At 39.3% G+C, this 21,242-nt stretch overlaps 2 protein-coding genes across 3 annotated transcripts; one reads left to right on the top strand and one right to left on the bottom strand.

The window, feature by feature from the left end:
• The first annotated feature begins 430 nt into the window (after positions 1-430).
• Positions 431-7,733, top strand: LOC127450899 (transmembrane protein 11, mitochondrial). 2 transcript variants are annotated; one of them, XM_051715360.1, is made up of 2 exons: positions 431-583; positions 4,681-7,733. In XM_051715360.1, the coding sequence occupies exon 2, from the start codon at positions 4,688-4,690 to the stop codon at positions 5,195-5,197; it is 510 nt and encodes a 169-aa protein (XP_051571320.1). In that variant the 5' UTR covers positions 431-583; positions 4,681-4,687; the 3' UTR covers positions 5,198-7,733. The 2 variants fall into 2 exon arrangements, with proteins under 2 accessions (XP_051571320.1, XP_051571319.1); XM_051715359.1 differs by lacking the exon at positions 431-583 and adding an exon at positions 1,082-1,141.
• Positions 7,734-8,781: 1,048 nt separating this feature from the next.
• dhrs7b (dehydrogenase/reductase (SDR family) member 7B) lies at positions 8,782-21,142 on the bottom strand. The gene is made up of 7 exons (XM_051715352.1): positions 21,077-21,142; positions 14,625-14,782; positions 14,399-14,514; positions 11,698-11,908; positions 11,512-11,604; positions 9,779-9,931; positions 8,782-9,664 (listed from the first exon to the last, which is right to left on the bottom strand). Exons 2-7 carry the CDS (start codon positions 14,776-14,778, stop codon positions 9,459-9,461), a joined length of 933 nt encoding a protein of 310 aa, XP_051571312.1. The 5' UTR covers positions 14,779-14,782; positions 21,077-21,142; the 3' UTR covers positions 8,782-9,458.
• Between the last annotated feature and the right edge of the window lie 100 nt (positions 21,143-21,242).

The following is a 21,242-nucleotide window of genomic DNA, read 5'->3' as shown; positions in this document are numbered from 1 at the left end:
TTGAAAATGTCCGTAAAAACACCAGCCAGTTGGTTCGCACATGCTCTGATGACGTGACCCGGAATGCCGTCTGGACCTGCGGCTTTACGGATATTCACCCATCGGAAGGATATTTTACCTTAAATAAATATTCAGGGTTCAAAACAAGTTAAGCTCAATCGTCAGCATTTGTGGCATAATGTTAATTACCACAAAAATTAATTCCAACTAGTCCCTCCTTTTCTTTTAAAAAGCAAACATCGAGGTTACAGTGAGGCACTGTGAATGGGGCCAATCCATAAACGTTAAAATTCTCACTGTTTAAAAAGTTGCCACAAAACTTCAACAATATGAGCGTTAACATGATTTTAGCTTGATAAAATCACTTACTAACCCAATTAAACTAACTAAAGTTATAGCCAGTTGTACGTTATGCAATCCGTCGCTACCGTGCGTGGGAGACAGAGAGAGCACAGATTGCACGTGCCAGCAGCACTGTATCGTTGATATAACAGCGTTCTCTCCCCGTGTGCACCAGCTTTCGGTGAGCGTCGTACGACGGGGACGGAACTCACTGCCTAAACGAGAATCGACCACATAATGGGTGAGTGTCTCCTCTGCAATACCATCGCATCCACGTTTATAACATGCCCGAAGGTTCTGGACATATACGAACCGTTAAATAATTTCGCCAGAGTACATTCTTTGCACGTTTGCATACATTTTGGGAATGGCTTGCCCTACTGAAAGCCCCGTAGTATTGTCCTTGCATTCGATTGGCCACCTCTTTCTATTAAAACAAAAATCCAGCATAGATTATACAGCCGAACGGCTGAAACAGTGTACAGAACCGATAACCTGTCCACCACATTAAAGCACTTTAGTCCGTATATATCACAAACTACAGACTTTAACATAACAATGCAAATATTAATATCATTGGACATTCTGTTCAAGTGGTAGGGTCCTCAACCGTGTTGAGTTATGGGATCAGTAGTCTCGCTCATATGCTCCTCAGCTTTGAAGCTTATTAAGAGAGCAGGCCTAGTGAACTTCATTACCCATGAAGCATTGCTGCGAGTTTTGCGTCAAGTCGAGTCAGTTGCTGTTTCAAGATGGCGTCGCTGGGAAGGAGGCGCGGTGTCCCAGTCAGCAGGGAGAGGTCAGTTACACGAAAACCTGTGATTTTATCTTAATACGCTAAGCGAAATACCTTGGCGACATATAAGTTTTAAGTTTGGTTACTATCGTTAAAATACCGGGCCCTTTGGGATTTAATGCAACTGTTAAGGCCAAAAACATTGCCCGAATAGAGCTCATGTGATGTTTTGATGAGCTTACTGACTTTGGGATCCCTCAACTGACGAGCAGCAAAATGTCAGAAACATCCAAAATTTCTTGATGCTGAACCTTTTTTTTTTTTTTGTGGGGCTTTACAATGTTTTTAATCCATGTTGACAACCGAGCCACGAGTGAAAGGAAAGCTCAGGCATGGCAGCTGCCAGGCATTAATACCTTCGGTTGGTCTATTTTAACTTTTGGGCTCTGTGAAATGTTTTTCTTGTAGAACAACGATAATTTTATTTAGTCGAATAATACGACTGTTAAAAAACGGTGTAAATGCACACGTGTAAACTGACTGTTTGCGTAACATTTCTTTAAGCCAGTGTTGTAGTCGAGACCAGATTAGGTCGAGTTTGAGTCAAGACCAAGACTGGACAGGACCGAGTCAAGACCGAGACCAGTAAAGGCTCAGTCTAAGACAAGAGTTTTTTATGAATGTATTAAATGTATAATTTAAAGAACTATTGACTCTAGGTGCATATATCAAATAAACCTCATTTATTATTTTCTTAAGCTTATGTTGGTTAAACAGTATTACCAGTTGAGAATAAAAATTAAATAAATGACAGGTCCTAGGTTAAGTCAACAAATTGGTATTACAATTACGATATGTCAGTGTTAACAAAATGTTAGTGAAAAACGTAAAGGTTCAAAGTGCCTATGTGGCTCAGCATGGCAATACAAACTATCAGCTTCTGTATACTACAGTATTGTATTCCATTCAAGTAAACATTTCTGCTTTACAAAATACAGTATTACTGTACTATAACTAAAATGGTCCTACAAACCAAACAATAATATATAAAATATGATCATGTTTACACAAAGTTAATATAAACATTTACATTCAATCTGTTAACAGTTTCCTCAATTGCACTACTATATTTAATTAATTGTAAGTCAAGTAAGAATTTCTGCTTGCTTTTGCCTGCAAGATTTAATCTCGGGGTATGCACAGAAATGTATTTTCTTTTTTTCTTTTTTTTCCAGAAACAATTCAATTCTGATGACATTGAGAAAAAGTATTTTTACATTTTCTTCAGTATGTGTAGCATTCATGTAACTAATGGCAAAAGCATTTCTAAAAGACTAGAGGTCGTTCAGACCAACATAGTGCAACGAACCCAGATAGCACACGTATGTCTCCGAGATGTCTGTTTTAGATATTTTCATCTGGAAAGCATCGAACATCTGCTAAACATCTTAAAAAGATTAGATTTACAATCATTATAAATCATAAACATCTCAAAGACATTTGCAAAATGTCTTATTGACATCCGAGACGTATTGCAGAAGAGCAAACAACGTAAAATAGATGTCTTCCAGATGTAAACACACACATCAAATAGATGTCTGGGTGTTGTACGTGTGCTATCAGGGAAAAGAGTAGAACACAGGTGTCTCAAGACACATTTTTAACAGTTGATGTTCTTTTTAACTTAACAAAGAACTTAAAAAAAAAAAATTGGGGTGCTACTGCACGAGATGCCAAAAACACAGCGATACGTAAAGCAAGGGTCAAAGACATCCGTTTAGCATGTTTACATAGAAAAACAACTGAAAAACAGCATGGGTGGACGCATCAGCGCATTTGGTGTGAACAGCCCCTTATTAACAAGTCACAGCACCAATGGAAGTTTCTCAAAGTTACCTCTCAAAAAAGCAGTCTTTTAATGATTGTAGGTAAATATCCACTTTATCCAACAATTAGTTTGTTTTCCATTTTCTAAAATATCCCGATGCTGTTTTAATGAGTGAGAAGCTGCTGCAAATTATTCAGCGAGATAGCAGTCCGAACTAATCGGACTGAATAGCCAAACGATTCAGACTTTTTTGCTAACCTGTTTGGCCAATTCGCTGAGAAGAAAAAAAACGGACTCAATAGAATGATTTATTCGTGAATCGGGCATCTCTAGTTCTGATTCTATGCAGCAGATTGAAATGCGGGACAAACGTCAAGATCTCTGATATTGTCAGTCAAAAATGTTTGTCAGATAAATCAGTTGAACAACTGGTGAACAAACTGGTATTACATAAATGTACTGAACTTCTTGCAGGGGGTTTAATGTGCTGATGAGTTTCAACCCCTCCCCTCCAAGGGTCTTGTAAAGAAACCTGAAAAGGTGTATTTTCGTCTGTTTTCCACCAAAACTCCCGTTCCTTACACTAAACTTGCTTGGTTACGGGCCCGCTAGCTTGAATTTACATTTTGAAGGAGGAATAACGGCGAATTTGTGATTGTGTTTGAGAAATTTCACACTTGAATTGCTGAGGTGATCACTACTGAATGCAACTTGAGTTGGATGCCTCTGGAGTTTATTCATATTTCTAAATGCAGATATCTTGGTATGTACAGCACAAGTATTTTACCCTTAATAATTAGTGTATTGTGATTCAAAACATTGAAATATTGTGATCTTTTACTCGCTCATTTTTCTATTCGTAAACAAAGACCGCAATGTGCTATTATGAGTGTGTTAAGATCTCCGCTCAATTTCTATGCTATGGCTCGAGCAGCATGGTGGAAGGGGTGTGTGTTTGTGTCTGTGTGTCGACTGCAAACTTGCATTCAGATCTGCCTCCATTCCGGTATGTAACACCCACTTTTCACAATCCAGTCAACAACCGATGGATAAAATCAAGTCCCCACCCTACATTTTTGTTGTTGTTCGATAAGCCGTTTCACTCGGAAATATGTCACAGTACGGAAGTCGCTCACAACTTCTGTTTAATCCCGACAGAATTTCTCCCTTCCCTCTCTGACCACAAGGGGGCCCCCTATAACGATCTAATTTAGCCATAACAGCTGCCTGAGTCTTACGTGCAGCTTTTAGTATATTTTCTGAAATAAAATAAGACCTTGCTTTGCAGGGCCCCCTGGTGAGTTGGGGGCCCCTAAGCGGCCACTTATACCACTTATAGATAGAAACAGTCCTGCTTCCAATTAAAACCACCACAAAAAAAAAATAATCAACCCCACTTATCGACTTGTCAATTGTTGGACGATTAGTCGACCACCATGGCGAATCCCTAGGATGAACCCAACTTATTTGACCATTTATTTCCTAAAGTAGTTACTGTAGGAAACCAAAGGTAGTGGGTTTGATTTCCAAGGAAACAAACTGATAAACTATATATGTCGAGTACGGTGTAAGTTACTTTGGATAAAAGCATCTGCTAAGTATATAAATTATAATGTAAAGTACATGCATGTCAGTTCTTATGAATCAACCATTGAAAAGGGATGTTGACTTTAGTCATTAAGCATCAGTGAAAACTGTTTCTCAGTGCTCAGATCAGTTTTTCTTTTTGCGTAACAGTATGGCAAACTTTTTTTTTCTTATTCTTTCTCTTTAGGGCAGTGATGGCGGCCACGGAGTGTTACATCGTCCACGAGATCTACAACGGCGAGAATGCACAGGAGCAGTTTGAGTATGAGCTGGAACAGGCTCTGGAGGCGCAGTACCGTTACATCGTGATCGAGCCCACGCGCATCGGAGACGAAACAGCCCGCTGGGTGGCCGTCGGAAACTGCCTGCACAAAACAGCCGTACTGGCGGGGGCTGCGTGCCTCCTCACGCCGCTTGCTCTTCCCGCCGACTACTCCCGTTACGTGGCACTGCCGGCTGGTGCACTAAGCCTGGCCTGCGCCACGCTCTACGGCATCTCCTGGCAGTTCGACCCCTGCTGTAAATACCAGGTGGAGTATGACAGTCAGAAGCTCTCACGGCTGCCCCTGCACACGCTCACCTCCTCCACGCCAGTGGTTCTGGTTCGACGGGACGACGTGCACAGAAAGAGACTGCACAACACGATAGCGTTGGCGGCCCTGGCGTACTGTGCCAAGAAGATCTATGAACTGTACGCTGTATGAGAGCAATGGCACACACACATGCATATAGATACTGATATATGCATGCACACACACACACGGCAGGGAGGTGAGAAGCACTACTAAACATCCAACACTGGCAGATACACACATACTCCAACATACACACCAGATCACAACAATAACGTGGATGGACCGATGGAGAGAGTGATTGAAACAAAAGCAGTGGCAAGAAACAAGCAGTGCTCTCTCTGTCACTATTTTTCATCATTTTGCTTCAGCTGGTTAAAGATTGGACAGGCGGACCGATTGATTGATGGATGGGAGGGTGTAAGAGAGGAAGGGTTGGGGGGTAGCTCTTAGTTACTAGAAGAAAGATTCTTTCCCTTTTTCTGTACTTTAAAGTGATCTCACCATTGCACTTGATTTGCCCCCTTCCCTGTGCCTATCCAGCCCCTTCCCTCCCCCACTGTCACCTGCCACTCACACGGAGCCTTCGCACCTGGGACTAAATGTGTGGTGGACAGACAGACATGTTTTAAAAATGACCTTTGAATCCTCTCTTTTCTCCCTCTGTGTAGTTTTACTGTACTCTGCCTTTGGTGCGTCACCTTTTCATTAAAGAGTAGGAGATTTAACCGCAATGGCATCTCTGATGACCTCTGATCCTTTCTTACAAATCATCTGAGTAGTAGCTGTCATGCACATGTCACAGTCAGATGTATTTACAATCTTTAATTATGCTTCAGTCCATAACTTTGGATCAAAATCCAAATCTCAATTCATACAAAGTTATGGACTGATGCATAATTAACCAAAGCTTGTAAATACATCTGACTGTGAAGTAAATCTCATTTGCAAAACAATTTGCAAACAAACCAATTTAATTAAATAAAATAGTAATATAAAGTCCTCATTGGTTAATAGATAATTTTAATAGTAACTAATTGTTAATTAAATATCTATTTGGAAGATAAGAAGTTTTGAAAAATATTGTTAAATAATGTTTACACCTTTACTGTTTACCATGTTTTTATGATTGCACACTGACCGATGGATATACAGTCCCTCAACTTAGATAAAAAGCTTGAACAGTGATTCATCTATAGCTGTGTCTCGTTTTGAAGGCTGCATGCTAGGTAGGATGCATCCTTTAAAGGCTGCAGTATAACGAGCGTCCTTTAAAAAAGGCTTGTTTAAATGAGACTGCTTTTGTAGTACAAACGGAATGTAACATGGTTGCTATGACAGCACACCACTTTAACAAGCGCGAGCGATTTGAGTGAGAAGGGAACAAAGTTCCTTTAGAAGGGAATGTATGAGGTACATTTTAGGAGAGTTATAAACATGTAAAGAGAAAAGAAAATAGATTTTACAGGTGTACTTTTAGTCTAATACTCTATTTTAATTATATATTAATATAATTATACATATTATATACTCTGCACCCATCTACTGAGGTACTTCAACGTGGGAATTAACATTCCTTGCGATTGAACATCATATTTACGGGATTTTTTTTTAGACATTTCCGTTGAAGCAAAAAATTGTGGATTGTGAGTGCCCACGAAGGATACACCTCATGCATCCTCCGAATTCCCGTAAAAGAAGGTCGCATTCGAAGGCTGCATTCGAAGTGTCCTACTCACTTTTGTGAAATGAGACAGCCTCCGGAGGATGCATCCTTCCAAACGAGACACAGCCATATGTTCCTTCACTTATGAGTTTAACAATCAGTGTTGACCTCTTACAGATCAGGGACGCCGCACCCCTCTTCACAGTTTTTGGCATTACAGATGCGGGTGACTGTCTGATTCTTAAGGAATGGCATTTTTCTGGCCTTGCATACTAACATGTGTCCTAGACACAGGGTTGGGAGGGTTACTTTTGAAATGTATTCCACTACAGATTACAGAATACATGCTGTAAAATGTAATTTGTAACATATTTCGTTAGATTACTCAAGGTCAGTAACGTATTCTAAACACTTTGGATTACTTCTTCAGCACTGGTAGATTTTTTTTCACTTGTTTTGACTATAAAAACTCTGCCAGTACAGTAAGACAAAATACACGTGTTAAAAATACATTCTCTGAAAAACCTAAATATCTTATGCAGTGTTGTTTCTAAAACAAGATAAATCAAACTGATCTTGTTTTAAGGATTTTTTGATATTTTTACAGGAAAACAATACAAAAATTATCATCAAGAATATGATTTTTGCCCTAATATCGAAGGTCTTACTAGAAAAAAAGAAATTATGATCCAACGTGAATTTTCTTGATAAAAAAACATGATCGTTCCTGGTAACATGCGCATGTAAAATGGCTAGAAATAGCATTTTAGCTTAGTGTAAAGCTGACAATTTACACAAGGTTTATTTCTATTTCTTCTGTTCCAAACTTACTTCAAACTTACTTCTCTGTCTGCTCGTATGAATGTCACACATCATAAGAAAGTGTTTCACCGCTGTTCAAATGCACTGTTTCGCATCATTTATATGTATAAATGTTTTCCATCTGAAAGGACTAAATATTAAATGAAACAAATGACAATAAAATGCAAAGTAATCTCTTCAGTAATCAAAATACTTTTTGAATGTAACTATTCTAAATACCAATGATTTAAATTGTAACTGTAGTGGAATACAGTTACTTATATTTTGTATTTTAAATACGTAATCCTGTTACATGTATTCCGTTACACCCCAACCCTGCCTAGACATGACACTTTACAATAAAAATGATACTTCAAGATTTATGCTTAATGCAAAAACCAAGCTGTGTCATTTGAGTGTATCGAATTCTACTATATTTCATGTCAGTGATGTTCTGAGGTGAGCAGGTGAGTGTATGTTTACTAGAATGCATTATAGATACAGATTTAGACTTGATGCCAGAGAAGCAGACATGGAGAGCATGAAACTAAGCAATCTCAGTGCACTTTTATGTTTGTTACAGGTCTCATTTAGTAGGAAGCAAAGTGGAATATGACTTTTTTGCCCCAGTTACTTAAGGATTTAGATATATCATGAACGTATAATCAGCTTTTAGTGACAAAGCTGACATTATATTGTTTAGACATTATACACTCTAAATTATTTTTACATTTGTGTTACTTTGTTCAAAAGAAGCTGCAGGCTTACAACTGAGAGGGTCAAACTCATCTTTAGAGACATCTGAAATGTCTCCAAATATCTGAATATTTCATGCTGGACACATCCTAATAAACCAGAGAGTTTGGCAACAAATTTTAACGTGAATTAGTGTACACTGCAGAAAGAATGCTGCACTATATTACTTGCTGTTTAGATAAACTGTTAAAATACCATTAAAATTACACTGCGGTGACAGAAATATCTGCTGAGATTCCTGACTCTACCTTTTTTGTTTTGGAGGCAAATTGCCTGGACTTGCAAGTCAGTATTGCTTATATGATTTTGTTTAATAGTATGGCAAAGTATTTTCAGAGCAGCAGAAGTTAATAATTATTCATTTGGACCAATATCATGGTTAACTGGTAAATTAGCAGTCTCTTAGGATGAGGAGGGAAGGAAAAATTAGTTCCTTTGGGGGGGGGTCAACTACAACTAATGCACAATTAACAACAATTCAATCATGGACACGCCTCTTCAAGATTTTTATTGGGAGCTGCATGTGTGTGGTACATCTCCATCAAAAAATTTGTCGTAAGCATCTGTCATAACCATATTATAATACGGTTTTTGCAGTAATGCTCTGTCTGTTTTTATTGCCATGGAAATTCATTTTAAGTAGTCCCTGGTTGGGGCAACCAGCTGAGGCAGACGACAGAACTTGAGATGTTAATGTTGAATGAATATTTTAACTTCCTGTATGGGCACCAGTGTGTGATGATAATGGTCAGTGATTATTACAACCAACATATGAGAACTACAACTTTTGTGAAGTGCAGCAGGATGCATGGAGTGGGAAATTTGGTTAATGATAAAGTTAGGGTTAATAAGATATCAATAAATTAGCAAATGGTTTAATCCAGAACAATATATATGTAATACATCAATAATCAGAGCAATTATATATATATTTCCCATACAAGAACTTTATTACATCTAAGGAAATAAAAACCGTCCAGCTGATTTTTCCACTTGTTCCTTATTACATACTGTTGAATTTTTCACAGGTCAGGGATGATTTAATGAAATGTAACTGTGAATAAATATTTAGTCAAATACATTCCACAAGCATTTTGACAAATAAATTTGACTTAAAATGTCAAGACATCAAAAAAGAAAATATCCCTTTTTTCTTCAATACTGTTTCTCTTATTCTTCTTTCACTCTTTGTTCCCTTACGGCCTGTGAAGCCATCAGTCTGAAGAAGAGAGCAGGCCAGAGAGTACGTAGATAGATGGCTACAGTGGGCAGTGGACCAGCCAGCACAGTGTCTTTCTGTTTATGATGGACAGCCTTCAAAATGGCACGCGCCACATCCCCAGAATCCCACCCCTTTGCTGTGGTTTTGTCCATTACTTCAAGACCCAACAGAACAGGGAAAAGAAAAATTGCATAAAAACATCTATTTGCCTATCCTTCATAACTCAAGTTCACTCACACTGGTTTGGTTAAGTACAACAAGCTCTTACCTCCGTATTTAGAGCCATCCCCTGTGACTGCATTGATGGACAGGTTAGTTCTGATGTAACCAGGGCTGATGACCGACACCTGCAGGCCAAACCTGTCAACCTCAGCTCTCAAACAGTCAAAGTAAGCCTGAGTTGCATGTTTAGATGCTGCATCTGAACAGAACAGAACAGACGACACATGCAGCAATGCAAGTATTCAAACTTATGTAATACTATTTTATCTACACTCATTATGAAAAATGTCTGAATGCCTCCATTTCCATTTGATCAGCAAGAAGCTAATTAAAGCAACAATTTGGGCTTTTTTCATGAGGGAGCTTTGTTCACTTAAACAAAGAGATGTCCAGATGACATCTTACCCCAAAAATTGTAAAAATTGTTTTTTTGCGTTAAAATGACCCTTAAAGACCCTGTGAAGTCAAAATGAAAGTTTTGCTACTTTTAGTCCATATCTATTAGCTTTAGGGTCATCTATAAGCCAGTGTACTTCTAAAGGGTGACCAGACTCATTTTCAGAAGATATAAGCATTTAAATTCTGCAGTCTTGCTCTTCTGGCTTGAAAGACGTCAAACTGTACTAGAGAAACTTTGTCCAATCACATGCGTTCTAGAACGAGAAGGCACCCGCCGCATTAATCTGCTCACTGCACATGGCTGTGTTCTCACCTGCGCTGATGTCCAATAATAATCACTGACTGTTATCACCGTTCAGCCCCCTGAAGCCCTCAGAGTGCAGGGTAATTGTCTTTGAAGGGAATAGGTCATAGGGACTATCACTTCTGATTTGACGCACTCGCGGGAGTTAGACGCGATGAAAGAGTCTGGAGTTTTATTTAATGCAGCTGTTTTTCTGAGGTTTCTTGGGATGTACATCATGAGAAAAAATTGTATTTGCTCTTTCTATTTAGTGTAGTGTGATTCAAAACATTGATATGCTGTAATGTTTTATTCGCTTGTTTCTGATTCATCTTCATGATTGCATAACAGCTCCTGCCTCGTCATTACTGAAGTCCACGATGCACTGTTTTTGTTTGTAACAGGGTCAGTTTGATCATTGTTCGGATCTCAAGTCAGTGGAAAAGCAGCTGGACTAGGTTGAGATCGCTCAATTTCTGTACAGTTTCACTCTCTAACAGCAGCACGGTGGACAGAGGAATGTGTGTGTGTCTGTATGACTGCACTTATTGGCAATTTTAAAAAATGGCACGTGCCATTCATCAAGTCCCGCCCCAACTTCATGTTCATTTCAATTCATGTAAAGTAAGCTGTGTTCTCAAGGCACTTCACGGGACTTTAAATTTTTTTTAGAACTGTGACAGTATTTTCAGGACAATTAAGCTAATTACTTTTCTGTAATACAATATACAGTTTCATTCTCACTACTGTAACATGGAAAACAATATATACACATTTTAAAGTATTTATACATCATGACAGATTTGGTTGGACTGCTTTTAATTAGAAATTAATAAATTATTAATTTCTAATTATTGCTAAAATTTTTTTTACTGTAATACAGCAAAAATGACTATTACAGTATTGAGAATAATCATTAAAAGATAATGAGAAAGGCAATACTAGAGGCATTTCAGTAATGACAACTGAGGTTGTCACAAAAGTAATGTCACAATGCAGTTAACTACATTGTCCTTATGCAAAATATCATTTCTTATTTTTTAGTTTTTATTCTTTGGTTTTGGAGTGAAATGTGACCTGGATACTTGAATACTCACATGCAGATCTGTATGGTATGGCGATCTTTCCCTGCACACTGCTGATGACCACAATATGTCCACTACGTCTGTCTACCATAGAGGGCAGAATGGCTAGAGAGAAAGAGAATATTTACTATAATATTTCTATCATTTAACCATGACATTTTCATCTTTCTCTCTTACTCTCTTTATCTTTCCTTCTACCTTGGGTAAGAGCAACAGGACCAAAGTAGTTGGTCTCCATGACATCTCGCTGAACAGAGATGTGGGTGTCCAGGATGTTGCCACGGTAACTAATGCCTGCATTGTTGATGAGGACATCCACATGACCGTGGCACTTCAAAATCTCCTCGGCGGCACTGGCAACCAACGCTGTGTTGGAGAGGTCAAAGGTGACAGTGCATGGAGGATAAGTCTGAAAAATAAAAAAATAAACCTACAGTAGTTAAAAGGCAAGACAATCCCAGCAAACACAAATTGTTCCCCTAACGTAAGCATTTGGTTCCCATTTGGTTATTTTGTTGGAAACCAATTCCTAACGTTCTAGGAACATTCTCTTAAGGTTCTATTTTTTTTAGCCATAAACTAACGTTCATAGAACATTGCAGGGAACTTTTGGTTACACTTTAATTTACAGTACATGTAGTTTCAGTATACTTACACTGTACTTACCCAAGAAAGTACTGAGTAATATTAGGTAACTACATGTACTTAATATGGGTTAAGGTTAGGGTTAGTACCTAGTAATTACTGTGGCTGTTGTAATTATTTAGTACATATATGTAGAACAGTACTGTTAAATAAAGTCCTACCGAACTTTTTGACTGACAACCTAACAAGAACTTATACAGAACGTCCGCTGATGGTTATTTTTAGGTTTTTGATATCTACGCCCAAAAGCTGCCCTATACGCCCAAAAGACCCTATTGAGTAAGGACCATAAAATGCAAATCTCACTCACATCTGCTCCCTCTCTTCCATACCCCACACCTCAGGTCACTTAGGGTCACCAAAAACAAAGTTATGACTTATTCTGTTCTGTAATGTAAAAGGTTTTTTGATCATACATGTTTGGTATCATTCAAGAGGTCTCAGTGCAACTGGTAAAACGGTCTCATTCCCTTTCAGCAAAGTTAAATCACAAGTAAGATTTAAGAACTTAGTAAAATACTGTATTCTATCAGGGGCATGCCCCTCCCAGGTCTCTCACAGGAACCATATACTGTATGCAGATTAGGTGTAATCTTTGTAAACATCAAACGACCGACTCAATTACAAGTTTCAAAGGTTTGCTTACAACCCCCTAAATTGTAAACCAAATCCTGAATAACATCAAACAAACACATCTGAAATAACAATAGAATCGTTTGGTACTTAAGGAGAGATGGCAAAGGAGACTGAATCTGTAGTCAGATCTCCCGCACAATTGCTGTGTGTAATTTTCTCTACCAGGCATGCAATTCTTATTTCTTATGTTTTGAGAATGTTTGAATTTGACTTATTATTGTCTAATTGGAATTGATGAATGTATTATTTTACCTGCTAAAAAATTGTTACATTTGAGTTTATTCTGATTTACTATGAAATTATTGTCTTTAGTAGATTACGTTAAGTCCATGTTTCCGCAAATCTACGACCAGGTTAGTAGCGGACTAAAGCTCAGTTCTGAGTGGAGCATGGGGCACACCGACTGAGACTTTAGAGCTCCGACTAACAAATTGGCATTAGTTCAAGTGCACTTAGAGTGTACAGGCTCAATATGGAATTTCCGTTTAGGACAACATGAAGTTGATCGACCAACCTAAATAGGGTGAAGTCTAAACCTCTGGTTATTGTAATATTTTTCTAGCTAAGTGTACATAGGAAACTATGGCATGATTCTATAAAGCTATTTTTAACTTAGGTATTGTTGGTCTATCTTTGTAAATTTTAGCGGTCATGACCTCTGAGTAGAAATAATGTTACTCTAATTAAGTGTTTACTATCAAAGTGAACAAAACAAAATACTTTTAGATAAAAGAGCAAGTGTGAGCAGCCATCTAAATAGTATTTAGTCAATTACCTCTGTCTAATGACCAAGACTGGCGTGTTTGTGATGGTGAGATCCGCGTACACGGCTGGCGCGAGTCTCTCTAAGCGACATAGGAATCTGAATGAACGAGTACAATATAAAATAAAGAGTTAAATACGATGATCAAATGTTAAACCAAATTTAATAATAATAACATTAATATATCCTTGGAAACTTTTATAATTGGAGTCAGATAAAATAAATGGGGATCATAAAACGAATAATATAGTTATTTAATCAGAAGAAATAACTTAAACTTAATGCGCACGATAAGACAGAACGCGCAGGAGACCTTCACCCACGCCATTGGATACCGTCCTTGAGTCTTTCGGTGGCTACCCCTTACAGTTTATTTTTACAACCATAAACAAACTTTCCCAGAACGTTACAGGGAGGTTTTTGTGGGACAACCTAATAAGAACGTTTACAGAATGTTTTTCATTATTTTTCAATATCATATTTGATTATTTTTCATAAACGTTTAAGAGAAGTTGATAGACAACGAGTGACATTAGTGCAGAACAGCGTTTAATTAAATGTAGAAGATCACAGTGTATGGGATTTGAACGCATTATAATAAAGAGATGTGAAAAGCAAACATAATATACGTGCCTTCTATCTACTTTACTCGTTGCATCTTGTTTTCAGTTAACCCACAATATAAAAAAATAGAATGCACATTTGCATTTTTCTTGTTTTAATTAATCACTGAAACAATCAAGACATCTTATCTAACCCTTAAATGCATAGCCTTGATCATTTAACTTAAATGAAAATTTTTTGATTGCACAAATTATCTGTAAAAAGACATGATATTTGTGTGAATGTCTGTACCTGTATCTTTCCATTGGGTTTAGCTCTCAGCTCCTCGACCACCTCCTGCAGTCTCTTTTGGTCCCGTCCGCACAGGATCAGTCGGGCCCCTGCAGCATGAAACACCCGTGCACACTCTGCAGAGTGATAACAGATTATGATGTAAGACAGACAAAGAATAATGTGATATCTATAGCCAGATGACTTTGATAAGACAGCATTGTATGTGAGTTTCTGTGCATGCAACCTTTGCCCAGGCCTGAGCTGGCTCCAGTGATCACCACCACTTTATTCTGCACATTCTGCTTGTCTCTCAATCTCTGTATCACTTTCAGCAAAATCAGCAGCCCGACAGTCCCAACAGCCAGTTGCCCAATACCTGAAGCTAACAAACGCTCCATGAGTCTGTACACATACAAAGAGATATGCAAATATAAATTCACGAGTACAGTAAACTGACACAATCACACAAATGTTTCCATACAGTACCAGTCAAAAGTCTGGACACACTTTAATGGATTTGTTTCTCATGATCCTAAAAACATTTTGATCTAAAATCTTAAAGGGGTCATGACATGCCTTTTTTTTATTATTATTTTAATGTTCCTTGAGGCTCACTTATTACATTAGTAAAGTTTGTTTGCAAAAAAAATTAAAAAAATCAGTCATATATTTGTATAACATGATCATTTTCCACCCTCATTCTGACCCTCTGTCAGAAATGCTCTGTTTTGGTGCTGCTTCTCCTTTAAGACTTGACAGTAAATGCCCACTGTTATGATTGGCTCTCTCCTCTTGCCATCTCACTGCTCACCGCTACTGGGTGAGCTACGAAAGTGATAATGTAAAGTTACAAAAGGGATAATTCAGCCTCCGAAGGACACTTCGGAGGGAGAACAATCATGGCCACCATGTTGAAGGGTCGTTCCAAACCGAATGGCTCATACATAGGTGCTTCGAAGGGCGCTTATAAAAATGGTGTTTCCGTATGGTTCAACTTGGCTGCCAAGTGGAACGTTACCGGACCATACATCATAAATCTGCAGATTTGTTGTAAATTAAACCAGCTGCACCTCTAAACACACTCTGGTTCTATAATCAAAAAGTTTGTGGTTTATAAAGGCTTTTAATTATTATAATGAACTCTTTTAAAAAATTGAAACCCCTGGCTTTCTGTTTGAAATTGGTATTTGCTTGTTATTTTCCTGTAAATTTGCTTAATCTGTTATTCTAATAAAGGAGTTGAAATAAAAGAAATATACACAGTGGCATTTTATTTATTAAGCTTAAATTTCTTCATAAAGTCTAAAAGTTTTCAAGCATTTCTTTCCATTTTGCATTATGAAAAGAGTTAATAGTAAGGCAAAACCATGTATAAATATTTCTGATTAGGTGCAGGTGATGGTCATTAGTGTTAGATGTCTACTGCAGTGTGACATTACAACGTGGAGGAAATAGAAAACTAGTCGTTTTGACAGCTTGATTTCAACAAATGCTCTTTTCGCAGTGAGGAGGGAGTTTTGAGTTCTGAAACTTATAGTATGCTTTTATCCACCTTTTTTCTAAATGCGAAAGTGTTCCAAGATTCGACTGTTTTCAATTTCCGGTCTCCAGTGTTTTCACTCCCATCAGCGTATATTCTTAGTGTTTAAGGTATTGCATTTGTAAAAATGGTCAAAAAGGCATGTGGCTCTATAGTGCCGATACTTCAGAGTTGAGATGACCGATTTTTATTTACAGTACCTCAACTGAGTGTGTAGATGTCATGAAGCAATGGTATGAGCTTAGTTATGTTGATATTATTAACTAATTTGAGTTGTTATGACAGCCAACAATTAACAGCCTGCAATTCATTTTTTACTCAAGACAAACTTTGGTTGCTGTTCTCCGTCTGGATTGCTCGTTTTGGTAGTTTTTTTACATAGCATCTCAAGACTAGTAACAAAAAAACAGGCAATTAGAATTATCATGGCTGAGAAAAACTGTGGATAGTAAAATGGCCTGTTATATGTGAAAAGATCAAGGAAATTTTAATTCCTCATGTCATCACCCTTTAAGGGCCGTTCACAACTCCACACTGAATGTGTTTTGCATTCGTTCATGCCGTTTTTCAATCATTTTCCAACGTAAACATGCACTAGACAGACATTTTTGAACCTTTTGACCTTTTTCACAAACTGTGATGACGCGTTTTCGCCTTATTTATCAGCGTAAATCAAAAAAAAATTTTTTTAAATATTGAGTGTAAATTTATAACATTATGTTTTGTGTTATATTACCCTGGAATTAGTTTTAAAAAATGAATTCTATTACAGCTGTTGAGAGAGTGACAGTACATTTGGCATCTTCTCCCATTTTACTGTCTTAATCCACCGCTCTCTATTTATTTCCTCTTCTAGAAAGTCATTCAAACGTGATAGTGGATTTTTTCTTTTGGTCTTAGAGCAAATGGGTGAGTGAAAATAATATTTGCTGTGATCTCCCATTCACTGCTGTCGAAGTTTACCCTGCAAAAGTTTACTTCCACGTTCCAAAACCCGGAGTGTGAAAAAGGTCTTTCCCTTACGACAGAGAACACTTGACATTGCATGCTACAAATGTAGCATGCAAATGTAGCATTGCATGCTAATGCATATGGGGAGTTGTCCTTCCACACGACCTAGTAGAAACATCTCTACAATAACGCCAGTATTCTAATATTGGCTATGGTGTTTGAGCCCAAACTTTTAGGCGCAATGCTGTTCGCTATAAAAGCAGGTGCACAAACACCATTCCTCAGAATTGACTTCCTTCGAGACAGCAATTCATCTCTCATCTAGAAGCCCTCTACTGTTTCGCTGTCGACTACACGAGTCAACGGGTGGAATCTTCACGGCAACGAGAAGACTCTCCGCTCCCTTGCAGTGCTCCGGCGAACATCACTCTGCCTCACCGCTTGACGCTTCGCTGATGAACGGGCCGCTTCAGCATCCTGAGTTGCTTATGTGTTCGCGTCTTTTTAAAGATGTCATTCCATAAGTGTTCCTTGTGCGAGAGACACATCCCGCCGTCAGACCAGTATTAGAGCTGCATTCTCTGTCTGGGCCACGACCATGCAGAGTCAACTCTCATGAAGACAGACTGCCCTCACTGCAAGGGCATGAGTCTCAAGACACTGCGCTTGCAAATTGCCCTCGTTGTGAAAGATGATTCAGCCTCCCTCGCCCTCCCATCCGCCTCTTATGTGATACCCCAGGGGGTCACACGAGGAAGCATGGCAGGGTCGCAAGGTCGAGCAGGATGAATTTGAGGTGGTCCTCGTGCCAACACATGCCCCGCGAGCCCCACAATCTCCATGCAACACGTCTATGCCAATACATTATGTGCGTGACGAGCTCCGGTCCTCTGCAGGAGCGCACGGCCACATCTTGTTTGGCGGTTCTGACGCTGGGGATGATGACTATTTTATGTCTCTCGCTGCATCATGTGAGTGGTCAGTGGATGATGCTACCACCCCTCCCCCAAGTGAGGGCGAGGAGCATGTACGCGCCACTGACAAGGAGATACTTTGCATCCTTTCAAGGACGGTCGAAGAGCTCAATCTTGAGTGGTCTCCTCCAGAGGAACCTGTACAATATCGCCTTGATGAATGGTTCCTGCAGTCCGGACGCCATCAAGCGACTGCATCTCGTAGATCTGCCCCGTTCTTCCCTGAAGTTCATAACGAACTGTCAAAATCAGCTCACCTGCCCAGCGATTACATCCTCTCTAATGTGGATCACAGGGAAGAAAACGGTTATGCCCAACTACCCCACCCCCCGGCTAAAAACCCCACACCAGCTGCCTCAGCACTATCAAATTCAAAATGTTAACTCCGAAACAGATCTTATCGTACATCCGTCCTCAGGACTGATTTGCGTCAATAGATCTGAAGGATGCATACTTCATGTACCAACTGCACCGCGTTACAGGCGGCTTTTTAGATTCACGTTCGAGGGAACTGTGTATCAATTTAAAGTCCTTCATTTCAGTCTGTCTCTGACTCCCCGCACATTCACGAAATGTATCAATGCGACGCGCACCACATTGAAAATTAACAGTGTGTGTGTTTTGAATTACCTCAATAATTGGTTATTACTAGCCAATCAGAGGCACTACTGAGCGAACACAGAGACTTGCTGCTTTGCCATATTGAAAATCTGGTCTAATGTCAACTGGCGAAAAGCACACTTTTCCCAAGCCAGTAAATATCGTTTTTAGGAGTTCACGCATGTGCACCTTATAACGAGCGCATACAGAGCATTCTTCTGTGTCTGTTTCAGTTCAACCTGAAAAAACACTACCACTGAAGTCATTTTATTTTCATGTGCATTGCGGTAACTCGCCACTGTCTGGCTGCTCTAGCACCATGGACAGCGCCAGCCTTCTACTAACAGGGTGTTATGCTGGGTCACATTTTCAGAAAGAAAGTGCTGACCACAAATGCATCCAACACAGGTTGGGGTGCGGTGTGTAATGGACGCCTGACTTTGGTGCGAAACGGCCGTGACATGTCAATTGCCTAGAGCTACGGGTTGTCTTTCTAGATTTGAGAGCTTTTCGTTCCGATATTATGAATCACCTCTCTCAGGCGCAAGGCACAATCTGGCATCCCCAGCCCAAGCTGTGGAACCTGCATGTGTGACCCCTGAACGGAGCACGCTAAATTCGCCAGAACTGATGCATTCAGTTATGAACACCATTTTACAGGCCAGAGCGCCGTCCACGAGATGCCTCTATGCGCTAAAATGGAATGTGTTCACTGATTGGTGTCTTTCACATGGCAAAGACCCAGTAAACTGCCCCATACATGAAATTCTCATATTTTTTCAAGAGTGATTAGATGCAGGACTCACTCCATCAATGCTCAAAGTTAATGTGGCGAATATATCTGCGTATCACGCACCTGAAGCCGGCGCTACTATTGGCAAACATGATTTAATCATAAAGTTTCTTAGAGGAGCAAGAAGATTAAATCCACCTCGGCAGGCTACAGTCCCTACTTGGGACCTAACTTCGGTCCAACGTGAGGGTCACTCACTTGCAGCATACTCATGTCGGTCGCCATCCCGAGGGACTGCGGCATCATATTTCCTTTCTGGAAGGTTATGTCATGTAGTGCGGCATGATGGGATTCTGTTCCCCATATGCGTTAGCAAACGCAACGTCAAGTGTACTGAGTCGTAAGGGAATGTCTTGGTTATGTATGTAACCTCGGTTCCCTGAGATAAAGGGAACGAGACACTGTGAACGCTGGCCGCATTACAAGACTCAGAGTTCTTCTGAGGTGCGAGCGATGCACTCCTTGTCCCTCAGACAGAAAATTTGGAGGAATGGTGTTTGTGCACCTGCTTTTATAGCAGACAGCTTCGCGCCTAAATAGGCAGTGCTCAAACACCATAGCCAATATTAAAGAGCACCTTTATGGTTTTAAATGTGCCTAATTTTGTTTTAAAGGTCTTATGCAATAGATTTACATGCATCCAAGGTAAAAAAAAAAAAAACACTTTAATTTGTCATAACTTAAATTGCAGCATTGTCAAAAATGACTCGTTCAATGATCCGTTCTAAAGGATTCATTCTAAACTCCTCCTTTCAGAGAGCCTACTCTGCTCTGATTGGTCAGATGTCCCAGTCTGTTGTGATTGGTCTACCGCTTAGTGTAGTGTTTGAGGGTGGGTCAAAGCTGTTCATGACCAGCCAATGAAGACCAGAGGCGGGTTTTTATTTTATTTTTTTTACCAAATTAAGTAGGTTAGTGCAGGAAGTAAGTCTGGAATTACTAAAAACTTGCTTCAGGTGTTCAGAATCGGTTCTTTCTTTTGGGAGTCAATAACTCCATTTGTCGTGCACTTTGATTTTTGAAACTTCGCAGACTTTTTTTACATTCACAAACAGCTATATAACACACTACATAAAAGGTAATATTTGAAAAACCATAATAGGTGCTCTTTAAAATATTGGCTATTGTAGAGGGGTTTCAACTAGGTCATGTGGAAGGACAAATCCCCATATGCGTAAGCACGCAATGTGTCGTTCCCTTCGTCTCAGGGAACCGAGGTTACGTACGTAACCGAGACGATTTTCAGCGTCACAAGCAGGAGCGCCGCGCTGTTTAGGCGTCGCCTCAAGTAAAAAAACTTCAACTTTAAAAAATGCATCTCGAGACATCTGTTTTCGCTCTCTCTCTCTCTCTTTGTTGTGTGTGTGTGAACGGCCCCTTAAACGCTTCAAAATTAGAGAAATATAAAAGGTGCCTATGTATAGATTTCTATTAAATAAAAAGCATAAATATGAATAATACAATTATAAATATTAATAACATAAATTAATGAGAACGGAGGGTAAAGAAGCAACGAGAAGGTGCGTTTATATATGGGAACTCCTTCAATATCATAGCGTTAATAACAGTGTCACTGAGACCTCGCGTTTCAACCCTCACAAGCCACAGTGCACAGTCAAGTCAGTGATACAAAAACAACCACTAATACCAGTTAATCCACAGTAACTGCTTCCTAAACCTTTCAACAGCCATAACTGCACATTATTGCTTGCAGACCATTTTTTGAAGCGATATTTGTCAACTCAAAGGTCTCATTGTTCCTAATAATGCGGCATGTACTGTATTTTTGCACGTAAACTTACAAAGAAACACATCAGGAATAATAACACATTACCTACCAGAAACTGGAACCCATGTGAGTAAATCCGGAACTAAACACGTCACGTGGTTTCAGCTGCCCAATAACAAATATTGAAAGGGCGGGACTATTACGCCCTCTACAGAATCCAGCTAGTAAATGCACCAAAGTTAAATAGAAGACCCCAAAATTGAATTCTGTTATAA

Source organism: Myxocyprinus asiaticus, chromosome 13 (genome assembly GCF_019703515.2).
Source record: "Myxocyprinus asiaticus isolate MX2 ecotype Aquarium Trade chromosome 13, UBuf_Myxa_2, whole genome shotgun sequence".
Classification (NCBI taxonomy): domain Eukaryota; kingdom Metazoa; phylum Chordata; class Actinopteri; order Cypriniformes; family Catostomidae; genus Myxocyprinus; species Myxocyprinus asiaticus.
Note: the sequence above shows the minus strand (reverse complement) of the source record. Positions and strands in the feature narration are given on the sequence as shown.

Coding starts and splice junctions, on each gene's coding strand:
- LOC127450899 (XM_051715359.1), top strand. CDS start 1,095: ATGGCGTCGCTGGGAAGGAGGCGCGGTGTCCCAGTCAGCAGGGAGAG. Junction 1,142..4,680: donor GTCCCAGTCAGCAGGGAGAG/GTCAGTTACACG, acceptor CTTTCTCTTTAG/GGCAGTGATGGCGGCCACGG.
- dhrs7b (XM_051715352.1), bottom strand. CDS start 14,778: ATGGAGCGTTTGTTAGCTTCAGGTATTGGGCAACTGGCTGTTGGGACT. Junction 11,605..11,697: donor TCCTGTTGCTCTTACCCAAG/GTAGAAGGAAAG, acceptor CTTTCTCTCTAG/CCATTCTGCCCTCTATGGTA. Junction 9,932..11,511: donor CATACCATACAGATCTGCAT/GTGAGTATTCAA, acceptor TGTTCTGTTCAG/ATGCAGCATCTAAACATGCA.